Below are 18,030 nucleotides of genomic sequence, written 5' to 3'. Positions count from 1 at the left end.
GTCTGTAGTGCCACCACTCTGGAGGCTGAGGCAAGATAATCTTGTGAACCTTGGAGGCGGAGGTTGCAGTGAGCCGAGATTTCACCATTGCACAATCTAGTCTGGGAAACAGAACAAAACCCCGTCTCAACAAACAAACAAACAAAAAGGCAGACCTTTATTTTATTTTGATACTGTGTGTTACTAGGTAACACCTGGAAATGCAATAGCCATCTTAACCATCTTAAGACCATAAGAAAAATCCAAGAGAATTTAATAGAATCCAAGCCATGGGAACAACTCTGGTTAAATCTCTGAATTAATAAACTTCAGAGCAACTTACCTTTCAATGTTTAATATAAAATGATACAATTCTTATTTTTAAGCCACTTATATTTACATTTGCTGGTTTTTGTATAAAGCATTCTTATATAAATAGAGATGCCATCACATTTCTCTTTTTTGCTTCCTGGTGATAACCGTAAATTGAAGCAGGTAGGACATAGATTGAGATGTGTCTCTCTAAAGTCATGGTCGGACTTACTGTATCAGAGTCAGCCTGCCTAGCCTCAGTACTAAGTGGGAGATAAGCATGTATGGAGAAAGGGGCGCATGAGAATTATTTATTTTCAGTCACTGGCGTTTGTGAGCTCTGCTTCGTGGTTTGTTTTGCTGTGCCATGTCTGTCACATTATTCTTATAAAGCCTGAAGACAACTAAGATTATTTTATGTAGTATAACTTACTACTACACTCTTCAAAAATGTGTATATGACAGAGTTGGATGCCAGACTTCATTTCCCTCTGCTGTGTATTCTTGTTTTGGTAATCTTTAAAGAAAAAAAAAAAAAAAGGCTAAGTATATATGCATGCACACAGACACACACATGCACACATACATAGTTATCCCTTTGCTTTTTGTTTACAACTTTATGAAAAGCAAATATAAGAAGTCAAAGACATTTTTCCTACCTCATCTTAATTTTTTCTTTTTAAAGGCTTTCATGTTACTTAACTTCAGTATCTAGCGTTAGTAAAAGTCCCTTTTCTTTCCAATTCTCTTTCTAAAGGTTTAATTCTGTTTCTCCTTTTTTCAATCATACATAAGTCATTTGACTTGGAAACATCACATATTGACAAGAAAAAAGTCTTAACTAAATGATTCAATATGACATTTCTTGTCTCAGCCCAGTCATGCGAAGAGGACATTTCTGTTGCTCAGAAAAGAATGCCTTACAGCACTCTATTGAAGTATAATGAATTAAGTCTGTCCCTAACTTAAAGAAAAAAGAAAGAGTAGAATAACGTAAGTAGTTCAGTAAAATGGATTCAGATAATAATATCCTAACTCACAGTGAAATGGACGATGTCTTAACTAAGAGAAATACATTAGCATATTATATAACATATGCAATATGTAAGGTGCATATAAAATATTGTTCCAATATATTAGGTCAAAGTAAGCAATATTGTTATTTGCTACACTTTCAGATAATGAATTCAGGCACATACTCCAACTCATTTGGTTAAGCATATATACAAGTAAAGAATGTTCAGCCCTAAAATGCTGCCACAAGTAAATAGTAATAAGTGATTACAGATGCCATTCCAGTTATTTTTAAATGCAAACCTTCTACCATTTTATCTGGCCATTGATAAAGCATTTAACTACTGAAAGATTACAGCTTAGAAATCACTGGTACAAAAACAAGGACTGAAATGCTTTTCAAAGCAATGTATGTAAACTTGTTAATTTTGAAAGCACATTTCCATTTATTTTGCATGCATCTTTCTATGAATTTTATTCATGTGTCTGACATAGCTAATCATTTTATTTTTGGAATGAGCTCTGTGAAATATTCTATGGGTGTTGACTGATGATTATGAAAATTTGTTTTATCAAATATTGTCCAGAGATGTGTGGAATAGTGGGAAATTGGACTTCTTTGCAAGATTACCACATTTTCAAATGCATTTCTATGTTTTCAGAATATTATTAAGTCAATTTTATATATCCCTAGGAATAAGACTTTAAGGTTCATACATTTATAAATATACATTTATAATAAGAAAATCAAAAGAGGTTACTATTTTTTAAATTGCCACTGAAAATTTTTAGAGCACAGGCAAATAAGATCTTCTAGTACAGTAGGGAATTCATAAATTGTATTTTGTCAGAATAAAATGATTTATTTCAGTCCATTAACATGAGTCATTTTTCATTTGTTTCTGGAAAAATGTAGTAATACTGAAACATAATTTAATATAAATCAGTGGATTTGGTTAAAAATTTCTTAATGTTTGATATTTCACATTTTATGAGATTTTATGTAAGTCCAAATTGAAAATACATGCCAATTTCCATAAAATTCTTTAAAAGTTTACCTTTATTGGTTAGCTAAAATGAAGCTCAATTTCTCTCATCTACAGCAATACGCTTTGTATGCTGAGAATTCCATTGTGATAAAAACAAAACAAACAAACGTAATTTTAACCAAATTAAAGTCAAAATGTTTATTTGTACTGGAGGATAATATGTATAAATGGGAGCATACACTCCTTTTAAGAAAAATAAGTATACATTACAGGAATAATGAACACTTTAGTCATGCTCCATAGCAATGACATGCATCTTACTGTCAGACTTCAAGGTGCCCACCCCAAGAGACATTGTTTTCAGTATGTCTTTTTACTTACTTGTGGTAGGACGAATAATGACCCCTACCCGACCCTGATATCAGAATTCTGATCTTCTCCATAACCTGTGAATGTTACCTTATATGATTAAAGGGGCTTTTCCTATATGATGAAGCTTTATATCTTTTGAGATAAGCAGATTACATTGGATTATCAATATGGGCCCCAAATGTAATCACATGGGTCCTTTTAAAAGGGACATAGGATGATCAGAAGATGGAAAATGTGATGTGACTTTAGAAATGAGGAAGAAATGGTGCTGTGTTATGGGACCACAAGTCAGAGAATGACTGCACAGCCTCTAGAGTCTCGCTAAAAGGAAAGAAACAGATTTTCCCTAGAGCTTCCATATGAAACAAATGATGCCAGCATCTTAGTTTTTGCAAGAGTTAGTTTGGTCTTCTGACCTCTTCTGACTATAAGAGAATTAAGTTGCATTCTTTTAAACCTTTAAGTTAGTGGTAGTTTGATATAGAAGCAACAACAACAAAAAACTAATACAATATCCTAATACAAATACCTAGGATATTTTCTACACTCTTCCTTACTCATCTCTTTGGTTATGTTTTCACTTGCTGGTTTCAAATTATATTTCTTTAAAGTAAAGGAATGTTAGTGAAGTAACATATAAAAGGATATAGGAAATGAAAGAATTGGAGCTAGAGAATTGCTTTATGAATCACAGATCTTCATTTCTATACACTGGCATAATGTCCTCTGAAAGATCATATAGTACTTTTAGTTTATGATTTAGAAACAATTTTCTCAAAAAAAAAAAAAAATGGAGGCCTGGCACAGTGGCTCATGCCTGTAATTCCAACACCTTGAGAGGCTGAAGGGGAGAATCGCTTGAGCCCAGGAGTTTTGAGAGCAGCCTGGGAAACACAGTAAGACCTCATCTCTCCAAAAAGTAAATATAATTAGCAGGGCTTGGTTATGTGTACCTGTGGTCCCAGCTATTCGGGAGGCTGAGGTAAGAGGAGAGCTTGAGCTGCAGAGATCAAGGATGCAGTGAGTCAAGATCATACTGTTGTACCCGAGCAAGTTTAAACAGGAGCACCACGCACTGAGTTTGTTGAGAGTCGATTTTTATGCCGGTGTCCAAGAGTCAGCTAGAGCTCAAACCTCTCGGCCAAGAACAAAGGGCGGTCCACAATTTTATGCCAGTTTAGGGTCAGGGGGTGGTAAGCAGGTTATTACAGAAGCAGAAGGAGCGGGTTAGGAGAGAAGTGGGGGGACTAACAAAAAGTTCTACTTAAAATTGTTTTTTCACTCAGGATGTGATGTAGCAGTGCGGGGTAGCAGTTACACGGTTACAGATACAGGATGTACAGGGCTAGTGGGCCCTGTTTCTCAGAAAATTGGTTACAAAGATGCCAGGTGTCTCAGACCGCAAGTTTTGGAACAGAATGCCCTACATAATTCAGGGTGGACAAACATAGCTCAGGGTGGGCAAAATGGAGTTGGCAGGATTGTTTAAAATGTATTCATTACAGCCAAGCTCAAGCTGGGGTATTTCAATACCACTGCACTCCAGCCTGTCCAGCCTGGACAACAGAGTGAGTCCCTGTCTCAAAAGTTTTTTTTTAAAGCCAGATTAGGGGCCTTACTATTTTTATAACTGTTCTTAAATTGCCCTTTAAACTGTAAATGGACAACATCATTAAACTTTTTAATAAATGCTGAATGTATGGCTACAATATATATATGGAAGAATTTCTTTTATTTTTCATCACAATTAATATTTTTATTTCTTAGTCATTTAGTTCTCTTTTTATTTGAAATCTAGTTGATGTTTTTATGACCTATGTATTTGTTTTCTACCATTAGATAGTTGTCTCATCTTTTTTGGTCTTCTAATTTCAGAATGAATGTCATATCAGCAGGTCTCAGGATGACAGACAGTAGAAAATAAGGAAACTATGGTCTTGAGGAGGAAAAAAGAGACCTGTTCTGTTTATTGACACAGAGCAATATACCGTTGATATTCATGCATTTATTTGTGTGTTCTTCTATTACTACATTCCATCCTGAGAACTAAAAACTCATAGTTACTGTGATAACCTAACCCATTTTGAGATTTTTAACATTGTTATAATATGATGTGGCTTTTTAAATTACAAGAAATCTCTAAAACATTTTTCTCTTGGAGAATAATTCCATTTCCCTATATGAATCACGCACTGATTCATCGTATGTTATATGCTATGAACTTCTTGAGTATACTAAGTAGATGTGTGTTTTTGTATAACACATGCTTTTGTATAAATGTTATATAATAAGTGCTAATATAAATTCATATGATTAATTTTGCTAACGAAAAGACACAAAGCATTCTTTTTTAAGCATTATCCTATTCTGTCTTTTAAAAGTCAGTGCTTTTCAGTGGAGTTTAATACATGGCTGAAACTTCATTTAAAAAGTTCCTTAACATTCTGAGGAATAGCTTGTTTGTATACACTGACTATAGAATCTGATAAGCATATTTGATTGAAGGGTTTATTAACCTAGAACCCCTGTGAATTACATTGACAGTATGTAAACACCATAATATTTTACTTAAATTCTTTTAATGATACTATGTTAGGTCGATAGTGCTGTGCAATCAACTTAAATCATCTTTATCTATTATGTGAGAATTTTTAAAAATGTACTTACATTTAAGGCTAATTTTTATGTTTCATACACAAGCATGTTATAATCAAACATGAGATACTGGGCTGCTAATTTTTAAATGGATAATGGAAGTGAAAGAAACACCATTTTGTTGCAATCTCATTACCCTTTAGTTTAGCGAGATCCGAGTTCTTGTCCCATGAGCAAGGCATGTAAATACCAGAGAGTGAGTAAGGCAGAATAGGAATTATTAAGTGACAGAAAAGCTCTCAGCAGTGTGTGGGGACCCAAAGATGGTTGCAATAAATGGGGTTGAGTTTTGGGTCTTTTATGTGGCAGACAAAGTGTCTTCTGTGGGTTCTGTCTTAATGGGAGAGGTAAAGTTACCCCCTGGGGTGTTGTGTCTGTTCATACCCTGGGTTGACCATAGTGACTCCATCTTGATTACCCATGAGTGCCTAAATGAAACCCACAGGTAGGCTAAAATCACAATGCTAATCACATTATAAGGAGTTCAGGGTCATGTTAGGATGACCTAAGTCCTTATCTGCACCTATATAGGTAGCTAGAAAGTCCCTTCTGAGCAAGTATCTTGGTAAAAGAGGAAGTTATTAACCATATTTCTTCCTGCTAGCTGCATAACAGGGATGGTGCAGGTGTGTTCCAACAGGCATTGTCTGTCTTCTGAGACTCCCCCTATCTGCCTAAGTAGCCCCTACCAGCCTCCTCTCTAAATTTTACTGAATTTAGCAGGAAAAAAGATGTAATAAAATTATTACTATTTTATATGTAATAAGAAGTTTTCTGAATAGTCAATATGCATGTAAATCCACAGTATCATTTTTACTATATGGTTCTGTATGTTGTGGCAAATATAGGAAAGGTTTACCCAGAGATGACATTTTCATTTCACACTTGGAACTTTTTCTTCTACACTGGAATGAACCATGTCGAAATGGACAAGTTAACAGTAAATGATCCTCTATCCTTTTACTAATCCTGTGATTACGGAAAAAATGTATCTTCTATGGCAGTCATCATATGACATTCTTGAACAGTATTGCTTTAAAATTAGTACTAGTAACTAATAGAACTCAACATGCTAACATCTATTAAATTTGATCAATAGATGACCGTTGTATGTAAATTGGAGGTTTATATGTGGGTTAAATTAAAATTGCATGTCTTTTTGATTGTGAAAAAGTCTATATAAATAAATATGCATCACTCTATTACTATGTTCAGAAATTTATCTTTCCAATTTCTGTATGCCAATTTGAATTGTGAGGACCTGGTTATATAATGCCTGATCTACATCATGACTGAATGAATTCTGGGGCACTTAGATATTTCACAGATGGTGTTTATTTCATCAGATCATCATAGTACTCTTGAGAACCTATCAGGCCGGGGTGAATTAAATCAGGACCCCAGAGTGACCATGAAATATATGACTCATTCTACCGCAAGACAGCAGTATCATGATTTTCAGGTCACTGTTCTGGATTCCACTGACTATCATTTGATTACTGAGAGTCTGAAAAGCCATTTAACATCTTCATTCCAATTTCAATTCTGTAAAATTGAGGGTAACATTATTCATCTCAGAAAGAAGTGACAAATAGGTTTAAAAGTATTTTCTCCCATTCTGTATCTTGTGTCCTCACTTGGTTAATTGTTTCATTCGCTGTGCAAAAGGTTTGTAATTAGATGCACTCCAATTTCTTTATTTTTGCTTTTTTCGCCTGTGCTTCAGGGGTCATATCCACCCCAAAAATGCCCAGATCAATTTCAAGAAGGTGTTTACCTATGTTTTCTTCTAATAGTTTTATAGTTTTAGGTTTTACATGTAAATCTTTAATCCATTTTGACTTGGGCTTTGTATATGGTGTAAATTAGAGATCCAGTTTCATTCTTCTTCATGTAGATATCCAGTTTCCCCAACATCATTTATTGAAGAGTCTGTCCTTTCCTCATTGTGTATTCTTGGCATCTTTGTTGAAAATTAATTGACCATAAACGTGTGGATTGATTTCTGGGATATCTCTTCTGCGCAATTGGTCTACACATTTATTTAGGGGTTGATATCCAATGTATATCAGGAATTTAAACACCTAAATAGCAAAAAAACAACCTAATTTAAAAGTGGACTCAGTCTATCTGTAATTAAAAATGATAAATATTTCTTGAAAGAAGACAAATGGCCAACAGGTATATTAAAAATTGCTCAACTTCACAAATCATCAAGGAAATTTGAATCAAAACCACAATGAGATATCACTGCACACGTTGTAGGATGGCTATAATCAAAAAGACAAAAGATAAGTGTTGATGAGAATGTAGAGAAAAGAGAATCCTTATATACTATTGATGGAAATGTAAATTGTTATAGCCTTTATGAAAAACAGTGTGTAGGTACTTCAAAAAATTAAAAATAGAACTACCATATGATCCAGGAATTTCACTTCTGGGTATGCCTATGTAAAAGAAATGAATCAGTGTCTTAAAGAGGTATCTGTAGTCTCATCTTCCTTGTAGCACTATCCTCAATAACCAAGATATATGGAATTGGCCTAACTGCCAATCAGCAGATGAATGGATAATAAGTAAATGTGGTATACATAAATATATAGTGGAATATTATTCAGCCTTGAAAACGAAAGAAACTCTGTCATTTGTGATGACATGTATGAACCTGGAGAACATTATGCTAAGTGAAATAAGTGAGACATCGAAAGAAAAATACTATTTGATCTCGCTTATATGTGGAATCTAAGAAAGTCAAACTTCTAGAAGCAGAAAGTAGAATGGCAGTTGCCAGGAGCTAGGGAGATAGGAGAAATGGGGAGATGTTGATCAAAGGGTGAAAAGTTTCAGTTATGCAGGAAGAGTCAATTCTGAAAATCTACTGTACAGACAGATAACCACAGTTAACAATACTGTATTGTAAACTTGAAATTTTCTGTGGGAGTAAATCTTAAATTTTCTCACCACACAACACAGAAAGAGATAACTGTGAGATGATGGATGTGTTAATTAGCTTTATTGTGGTCATCATTTTACAATGTATACATATATCAAAACACCAGGTATGAGGGATACTAAAAAGCATGTTTTTAATTTATTGTTTCAATGTTTACATTAAAAATAAATGATGAAACTTTAAAGCATTTGAGAACATTAGATTACTTTATCTCACTTTTTTCATCTATAGTATTTTAGAATGTATTTTAAAAATTTTGAAATAACTATAAAATGAGTCTTCGTGGACTAAGTTGTTTACAACTCTTTAATTATATCTTAATATATTTTAACCATTTTTCAGCTTAAGACATTCATTAATGAATCAAATTTAATTTAGGGACTAAACAAAATCCTCATTAAACCTGACAAATGGTAGCCTCAGGTAAGCAAAATGTATTTTTCACACTAAATCAAAGTGAGTTCTGCTCTAGATGCTCCTTATGTTGCCAGTGACCTTGCAAGTATTCTGAGGTCATGTCAGAGAACAGAACATCTCCTTCAGGAATTAACAGAAAAATCTAGCCCTGAGGTGTTATACTTCTGAAATAAATAAACAAGATCATAAAACACGGGATGATTAGAGTATCTCATTTATATACTTTGTGCCAATATTAAGGGTAGGAAAAGCCATTACTTTTCTATAAAAAATGTACTTAAGAATAAATTTTTGAATTTAGAAAGTTTCTGAGTAAAATTCACAGTAATTAGTCTACTGTGAATATGTATATCTTTTTCAGAATTATAATTAATTTCAACATGTTTATTTTTCCCATGAATTAATCAATTCAGATCTGTTTAGCCTATTTGCCACGAAAGTGCCCAAGTTTGTATTTATGTTTTTTTTTTCTTTTTCTATGGTTTTATTTGTTTGTTTATTTATTTTTGTATGGATATAGTAGATGTATATATTTATGGGAACATGAGATGTTTTGAAAAAGGCATTTGATGTGTAATAATCACATCAGGGTAAATGGGATATTCATTACCTCAAGTATTTATCATTTGTGCTACAAACAGTCCAATGATATACATTGAGTTATTTTTAAATGTACAATTAAGTTATAATTGACTGTAGTCAATCATAATTGTGCCATCAGATTTGCCAGCACCAATTTTGCTGTCAGCTGCTAGGTCTTATTCATTCTTTCTAACCACTCTTATACCCAGGAGTCATCCTCACTGCATGCCCTCCCTGCCCCTCACTACCCTTCCCAGCATTTGGTAACCATCTTCCTACCCTATAGCTCCATGGGTTCAATGGCTCCCATAAATAAAAACATGTAAAGCTTGTCTTTCTGCACCTGTCTTATTTCACTTAACATGATAACCTCCAGTTCTATCTTATATTTATGTTTTAATAGTCGTATGCCATTATTCTTTTTATAAATTTAAATTAATTCTATTAAATGATAAGATATTGGCATTTGTGATAAGTAATTCATGAGGATCATATCATTATTTGACTGAATGAAAAGAACCTAACAATTAATTCCTAAAATGGTTTTAATCAGTAATATTATATAATTTACACAAAATAAATTCAAATATCCATTTTAATATTTAAATATTAACACTTTTCTAATATTTTAGGCTTGGATAAACCTTTTCAATACCACTTTTCATACCTTTGAAATGAATGTCATCATAGTCAGTGAATTTATTTTACAACTGCCTAATAAACTCTGTGGTTATATTTTCTAAAATACTTTTTTTTGTGCCGGACTGAGTCTTTCCTATCAAATAGTCTTTCTTACTTGTGTTCACATTGGCTATCTCCTGTGGACTAGTTAGTGTTTCTTCAGCAATATTTAACTTGTAACTAGAAATCATGCTGTATTCAACCAAATATTAAATTAGTTAACAGCAAGCTGAATAGATTGATTTTAATGTCTAGTTTCTAAAAAGTGTACTACAGATATTTTCTTAATAGGCCTAAAGCCCCACATCAAGCAAAACCTTATTTAAATCTGTATAACAGGAACTAAAAATAAATCAGTGTTGATGTTGATAATACTTTAACTTTGCATAAGCTTACTACTCTTTTCCTTTCTTTTGACTTCAGATGCAATAACAGAACCCAGTGTGCAGTGGTGGCAGGTCCTGATGTTTTTCCAGACCCGTGTCCAGGAACCTATAAATACCTTGAAGTGCAGTATGAATGTGTCCCTTACAGTATGTATATTCCTGTACTTTTCTTGGAAAGAGAAAAGAAATTAAACTGTGTTTTGCATGCATTAACAAATATTCTCTATGAAAACATAAATCACATAAATTTAATGTAAAAATGAGCTAATATTAATTTTTGAGGATCATAGACCCTCCCCGCCATCAGAATTAGATATTGCCTACCCTGTCCTACAGAATTTACTTTTGATTATTTCTGTATATGAGTGCCTATTCTAACACACTATTCTTAATTAATGCAAGAATATTAAACATTTAGAAAAAGGTTGGGGGAGTGTTATACCAATCCTCCAGGTCCAAGCAGATAAGAATTGAGCATGAACAATACAATTGTATATATAATGTGTAGAAACTGATAAATTTTAAATTTGACAGAAAAATTATATCTAAACCTCATCTGCTGTCAACATTTTGAGAATTAGAAATATTCTCATCCAGAGAGAGTAGACCAGATGGAAAGAAAATATAAAGATTAAAAGAACTAAAGTACTCATTAGACTATATGTTTTATAGTTTCAAGAAGTATATCTTTGCGATGTTTTTGTCAGATATGGTGTATGTCAACAACATATTTTTTTCTTCAGGAATAATGAAGAATCAAAAAATATAAAATGAAACATTTTCTGACTTTCCCACTCAAAATAAGAATCACCATTTCAAAAAAATTTATCTAACTTGTTATTTATGAGTTTCTTAGTGAAAAATAACTCAGAAAATTATGTATTCTTATAATAGATATTCAGCTCATCCCAGAGATAGAAAACACCTGGGATCAAAAACAAATCCCAGGTTTCAACTTCCTTTGATGTTTCATAAGAAGCAATGTATCTGGGGATCAGCAAGTTTACTTTTGTAAAGGTACTTCTAGGCTTGCCTCATTCATGCTTATTAAAGAAGCAGGACATTATTCATGAGCTGGAAGTATACATACTTCAATAATAGAAATTTTGCCAATAGGAGATGAATTGAAAATTTAAAATAATAATGAAAACAATTGAGAGAAAATTTCATTTAGCTTCATTTATAGAATGATTGGTTAGAGAAAGTTTATCTCGTGAAGTTTTATAAGCTGATCTTCATTGTTATGAAAACACCTCAAAGTACAGGATTTATTGATATCTCATTTAGGTTATATGCTTCTTACACTGTTATCCCTGTAGGCCCTTCCATGAAAAGATAAAGCCCCTACTCACCGTTACTGTTCACTAGTTATATTTTAAAGAAATAAAATGTGTAAACCATCTTGGAATTGGGACAATTATATTTGGGTTGCATAATAAGACCTTTGAGAAATATAAAGACTCCTGTTCTACAAAGGCATTTTATTTAAAAATCCAATAAGGTGTACCTTGCTTTTAAAGAAAGCTGAAGTAAAATTTCAGATTGTAGATTTTATAATAATTTTTTTTTAATTAAAGAATTTCACAGCTGTCTCTTCAATTTCCTGTATTCCTTTAGAGTGTCTTTGAGGATAGCCACTTCAAAATCCTCTGCCAAACTCATTCTGAAATATCGTCTACTTAAATCACTTTAATATAAGTAAGAACTTGCTCGTACACTTTTGCATAAAAGGATTATGGTTTACCACAGATTTCTTCTCTCTCATAAATATTTGGAGATGGGCAATTTGGTTCCTTAATATCCTATATTTATAGAATTCTGATAATCCTGAAAGTTTACTGACTGCCTTCGAAATATGTCTATATTATATCAAAATGTTTATCTGATAATTTCATTAAATAAGAATTATACATCAGGTATACCCACTTGCCAGTTTATACACTGGTTTAATTTATAAGTTGTAGCCTGTTCGTGTCTGTTTAAACTATCTGGAGTATGTTTACTTAAAAGTGTAATGCAGAATTGAAATTCATTTAATAAACTTAGCATGATTTGAAAAGAAAATAATTCAAAAGAAAATATAAATCATAAAATAAAATATAGTAACTCATTTGAAAGGTAGATTCGTTTAGGAGAAAGAACCAGAAATCAGAGTGCATGGGTGTATTTGTTTAGTCTGTTTTGCGTTGCTATAAAGGAATAGCTCAGACTGGGTAATTTAGAAAGAAAAGATGTTTATTTGGCTAAGGATTCTGCAGGCCGTACAAGGATAGCACCAGCATCTACTCAGCTCCTGTTGAGGCCTCAGGGAGATTTTACTCATGGCATAAGGTGAAGAGGGAGGAGGTACATCACATGGAAAGACAAGGAGCTCCCAGACTCTATTTAATAACCGGTTCTCACATGAACTAATTACCATGAAGAAGGCATCAAACCATTAATGAGGGATCTGCCCCCATGACCCAAAGACATCCTATGTGGCCTGCTTCCAACACTGGAGGTCATATTTCAACATGAGATTTGGAGGGGACACACATAGAACCATATCATTGGGTTTAGAATATAGTCTGATTACTTGACATAAAGCTAGGTCCTTTTCCTGGATCTCACCTTGTAGACCTTCCCTGATCTGTTAATAAATCCTGATTTATAACAACACAGAGCTGTTTTTCTTTTTTTAAGCATAACATCATGACTCTTTAATGGTGAAAAGATTTACTTATTTAAAATAGTTATAGTTTATTGACACTTAACCACATGCCATTTTCTTCATGGATAGTGTTTACATGCATGGTTTATTTAATATTCACAAGATCCTCCCTGTTACATGTATTACCATTTTTCTGAAGAGGAAACTGAAGCTCAGTAGATTAAGTGAAATGTCCCATGTAAAATGTAGACTAGCTAGAGAATGGCAAAGACTAGATTTGAGCCTGTTTCTAGTACCTCTTCTTAAGGACCTAGCTGTATTTGTCTCCATAATTGTTTTTTATTTATATTTTCATGAGATATTTAATCTCCTATAATATTTTTAACTCATAATTTTCATCAGTACATTAATGGCATGTGGTAAAAGAAAGTGCTTCAAGAGAGCAGACCTTTTTTCTTAATCATTTGCCTATTTATTTTTAAGGTGTTTTTGTTCATTTTCTTAAAGCCGTGGAATCACTGCAAATTTTTATTCTCCCACTTTTTGAAACTTTATGGCGTAACTAGTTTGTACCCTGAAAATACTACTTGCAATTTAGAATGAGGCTCCTAAGTAAGATAGTTATTTTTAATTACCTGTATTAGAGAAAATCCGTGTGCTTAATGATATTTTTATGATTCTTGATAAGAGATCCCTACTTCATTAGTGTGACAGAATCTTTAGGCTTAGGATTTAATATTAATATTGGAAAATTTTCTCATTAAACAACTGAACAAACAATGTTAGTTTCCGTTTGTTTTACAGTTTAGTAATATCCATTTCTATTTTGGATTTATGGCCACAAACTTTAGTGTTTATGGTAATATATTTAGAATTTATGAATGTTTTATTCTTAATATTGATATGTGGAAGAAACATTATTATTGATTTTTTTTTCTTTATACATACTTGTGTGTGTATGTTTGCATGCCAGTATTGATTTTTAAAGTGAGACTTTTCATGGAAAAAACGTAGAAAAACAAAATTTATAGAAAAACATAATAATAATGAAGCATATTAAAGGTAATATAGACAGAGTCAATAAAGTTCATTGTATCACGTAAGAGAAGTAAAGTTTAAAGTATCTGAGAAAACTTGCAATAATTATTGCACAGAATTTTAGGAGTCAAGAGGTTAAACCTTGAGGTTAAACATTCAAGAGGTTAAACCTCACATTTACCAATGACACATTTTTGTTCTTCCTTCTGTCTTCTTCTCACCCTACCTCCTTCCTTTCTGACCTGATTTGAGATTGAAATTGTGGCATCTAGAGCTGCCTTCATTCAGCAGGGTTACAAGGATAAATAGGTACATAATTGAACAGTGACAATTTTAGAGGAATCGTAGCTTGAATCAATCAAATGATATGATTTTTAACGATGCCAGTGAGAAAGAAAATAAGAGCTAATTTTTGAACTGTTTACTGGGACCACCTTCTTTGAGTGTTCTGTACTCATTTTTTGAATCACTGAAGTTATATGTAATCTTTTCTAAGTCTTACCTTCTTAGATCTGTTTTGTATTTTCTTGGTTGGGCTCACAGACATACTTTTTCTGACAAAATTTAGAACAAATGAATCGATACTTTTCTCTGTTCCTGGCACGCCTTAGTTCCAGTGTGACTTTTGTAGCCTTTGCCTTTTCTTAGGAGGTTTGATATTCTTCCTTAGTGGATATTTTCTCCCCAGGAGATGACCCAAATATTCAAGAGGTTAAACCTCACATTTACCAATGACACATTTTTGTTCTTCCATCTTTCTTCTTCTTCTCATCCTACCTCTTTCCCTTCTGACCTGATTTGAGATTGAAATTGTGGCATCTAGAGCTGCCTTCATTCAGCAGGGTTTCAAGGATGACTTGTGTTAGAGAGAAAACAATAAAACAACTAACTCCCTACTCAGAGTATTTCTGAGCAAAGCATCTTTACTTTGTATCCTGCTGACAAATTGTCTTTCTTGGGAGGCATACAATTTCACACACATTACACTCAAAAGGTGTTTGTCTTCTCTCAGAATCCAGCTTTTCTATTCAATTCTTTCTCTTTTTTTTCAGAAGTATAAAGCATATATTACGTATTCTAGCAATCTCCTCTCATGGTGAATTTTCTTAGGAAATTGTATGCAATTTGAAGATGAACTAGAAATGTGTGTTTGATTAAAACAACCTTGTTATAGCACTTAAGACTTTCTCACTAGTCAGTTAGCCATTTGAATAGTTGTGTGTATGATTATCTTTAGGAGCAGGCATGAAAGATAAGCATAATTGGAAAATTGATATTTATAAATAATTATGTAACTTTCATCTTTTTTACTAAAAGAAAAATGTATTACACGTTTAGCATTTAAAATAATCTAAATATTTAATTACAATTAAATATATTTTTGCAACTAATGTCCCAATGAGTGCATATTTAAATTTGTACACATTTAGTTCCTGTTATGTAAATAAATAGTTACATATTTTTTAGCTCGTGCTGAAATTAACTGATATTTTTAATTTTAGAAGGATCTCAAAAATGTCCAAGATATATTTTAATTTCCAGTGCCTTTTTCTGATTCATACATACAGTAAGTAGACTTTCAATAAATATGTATTGAAGGACGGGAAATAAAAAGAAAATTTAGTCAAAGGGCTTCCCTAAAATCACTGTGTTCATTGCCAGAATGATAAACACAAGAAACTCTTGTCTGCAAATAAGACCTTATTAATTCAAAAGAAAGATCTATTTTTAAAAACATACATAAATAAATTTTAGTTTTTCTAAATTGGTTGGTGATCGCACTCCTCAAGTATGATACCAGCAACCAACTTTTTCTCATATTATTATTATATATGCCTTTGTATAATATAGCAAGCATTGTCCCTTGTTTAAATATTACTCTCTCTATATCAGCTATATAATTCTTTTTAGAATTATATTTATAACAAGAGCAACAAAATGTTCTTTTCTTCTCTGCCAATCCTCTCCCTTTCTACAGTTTCTTCCCTCCAAATAATTCCTCTCTCCTTCACAGTATCTTTTACAAAACTGATGATTCATAAAGCTCTGGGAAATGAACCAATGATTAATTAATAATTAATTTAAATTCTGCTTATATGCTTATATGCCAAAAATATTACATATTCATAAACATTGCTATCATCATCCTGTTTGGAAAACAAGAAGCATAACTGGAGTTACTTTCTTTCTTTAAAAAAAAAAAATAATTTTGTAGACCCAGATTCTCACTATGTTGCCCAGGCTGGTCTTGACACAATCTTCCTCCCTCAAGCAGTCCTCACTCCTAGGCATCCCAATGTGCTGGGATTACAGGCATGAGGCACTGTGCCCAGCAAGTATACTTTCTTAGGAGTTCTAATCATAAACTCCCTCCTACCTTTGTTGAACTGCTTCATATGTGCATGGAAATTGTTCTTAACTAGATTATATTACTTGCTTGTGAGACTGCTTTCTTTTTTCTTCCTTTCACTCAACATCTATTGAATACCTATTGCATTTGAGGCACTATAATAAAATATTAGGAGACAAAAACTAAGATAAAGATTCTGTCCTCCCTCAAGGAAGTTCTGTCAAGTGGGGCTTAGAGTCCCTAAATTTACAATGTTAGCTTAAGCAATTAAGTGTTTCACATTAGAAACATACAGAGAAGACACACTGATCCAAAGTGGCTGACATTTGGCTAGGATGGTGGTGGTGGGAATAGATGTCTTCACAGACACTGTCCTAGAGAAGGTGACCCTTAGAGAGCTTTTTTTTTTTTTTTTTTTTTTTAGACATGGCCTTGCTCTGTCACACAGGCTGAGGTGCCGTGGCACATTCACAGCTCATTGCAGCCCGCTGGACCTCCCTGGCTCAAGCGATCTTCCATCCTCAGCCTTTGGAGTAGCTATAGGCACATGCCACCACACCCAACTAATTTTTGTATTTTTTGCAGAAGTGGCATTTTTCCTGTTGTTGCAATCTTTCTGCTCTTTAGCTTAGCTAGTTCAAGTTTTTATCTCACAACCAGGAAGAATTAGGCACATGTATATACTGGAGACTAAGTGGAGTAAAATTTATGAAGCAAAGAGAAAACTCTCAGCAATGAGGGGATACAGGGGTGGTTCCTGTACCTGAAGATGGGAAGGTCCCCCATGTGGCTGGGTCTGGGATCTTTTATGAACTAAGAATGGGGAAAATGTGCTGATTGGTTTCTGAGTGAGCAAAAAAGGTTAAAGCGAAGACACCACTCAAAGGTGGGCATGACAGTGTAGAAAATCAATCAGGAAAGGGTAGGTATATGTAAAATAGGTGAAGGGTGGTTATCAGAGGAAAGCATGCTAAACAGAAAGTCAAGTTCTCAATCCAGTCCAAGGCTTTAACTAGTAGCTTGGCTTTCAGGCTTAAAATGCCTTCGTCTTGGAGGTAGGGTTTTACTGGGGACCCACCCCTACCTGCCTAGGCGTTTAGCTGCCTCCTGCTGCTCTCATTTTGACCAGGTTGGTCTCGAACTTCTAGGCTCTAGGGATTCTTCCACCTTTGCCTCCCAAAGTGCTGGGACTACAAGAATAAGCCACCACACCCTGTTCTAGCTGAATCTTAAAGTATGAAATAGACTTTTGTGAGAGAAGAAGGGCAATCATTTTAGCAGAGAGGACAAGATAGCTAATAAATTATGTGGAGAATGTAAAACCAAAACCGTTTGATATTTGCATGAAAAACTAAATGCAAGAGGGACAGAAAATAAACCCATAGATGGGCAAGGCAGAAATCTTATACTTCTCTTTCTGCCGTGATTCCTCTGGAATCTAGCACCAATTGCAATGTACAACATAGAGAAGGTAGTGATTCATGCCTGAATGTCATTAGTTAATATATTATTAAGAAATGTTTGCTTGAAAATCTGAGAAAACCAACTTTGGCTAGTTTAAGTTAAATAAAACAGAGGTTTTTATTGGGCAAATACAAAGTGTTAGTTCCAGAAACAAAGGGGAAAAAAGGTGAAAAACCAGGCCTCTGAAA

The 18,030-nt window shown here is 33.5% G+C and overlaps 1 protein-coding gene across 29 annotated transcripts in view; it reads left to right on the top strand.

Annotated features, from left to right (window-relative positions):
• ADGRL3 (adhesion G protein-coupled receptor L3) overlaps nucleotides 1-18,030 on the top strand; it is a 559,234-nt gene that overhangs the window by 176,716 nt on the left and 364,488 nt on the right. For all 29 annotated transcript variants that reach the window (XM_017541414.2, XM_017541407.2, XM_017541408.2 and 26 more), the window contains one exon: nucleotides 10,378-10,487. In XM_017541414.2, the coding sequence (XP_017396903.1) occupies nucleotides 10,378-10,487 (110 nt within the window). The remainder of the gene's footprint in view (nucleotides 1-10,377; nucleotides 10,488-18,030) is intronic.

Source organism: Cebus imitator, unplaced genomic scaffold (assembly GCF_001604975.1).
Source record: "Cebus imitator isolate Cc_AM_T3 unplaced genomic scaffold, Cebus_imitator-1.0 Scaffold133, whole genome shotgun sequence".
In the NCBI taxonomy this organism is placed as follows: Eukaryota; Metazoa; Chordata; class Mammalia; order Primates; family Cebidae; genus Cebus; species Cebus imitator.
This window is presented reverse-complemented; position numbering and strand designations above follow the sequence as displayed.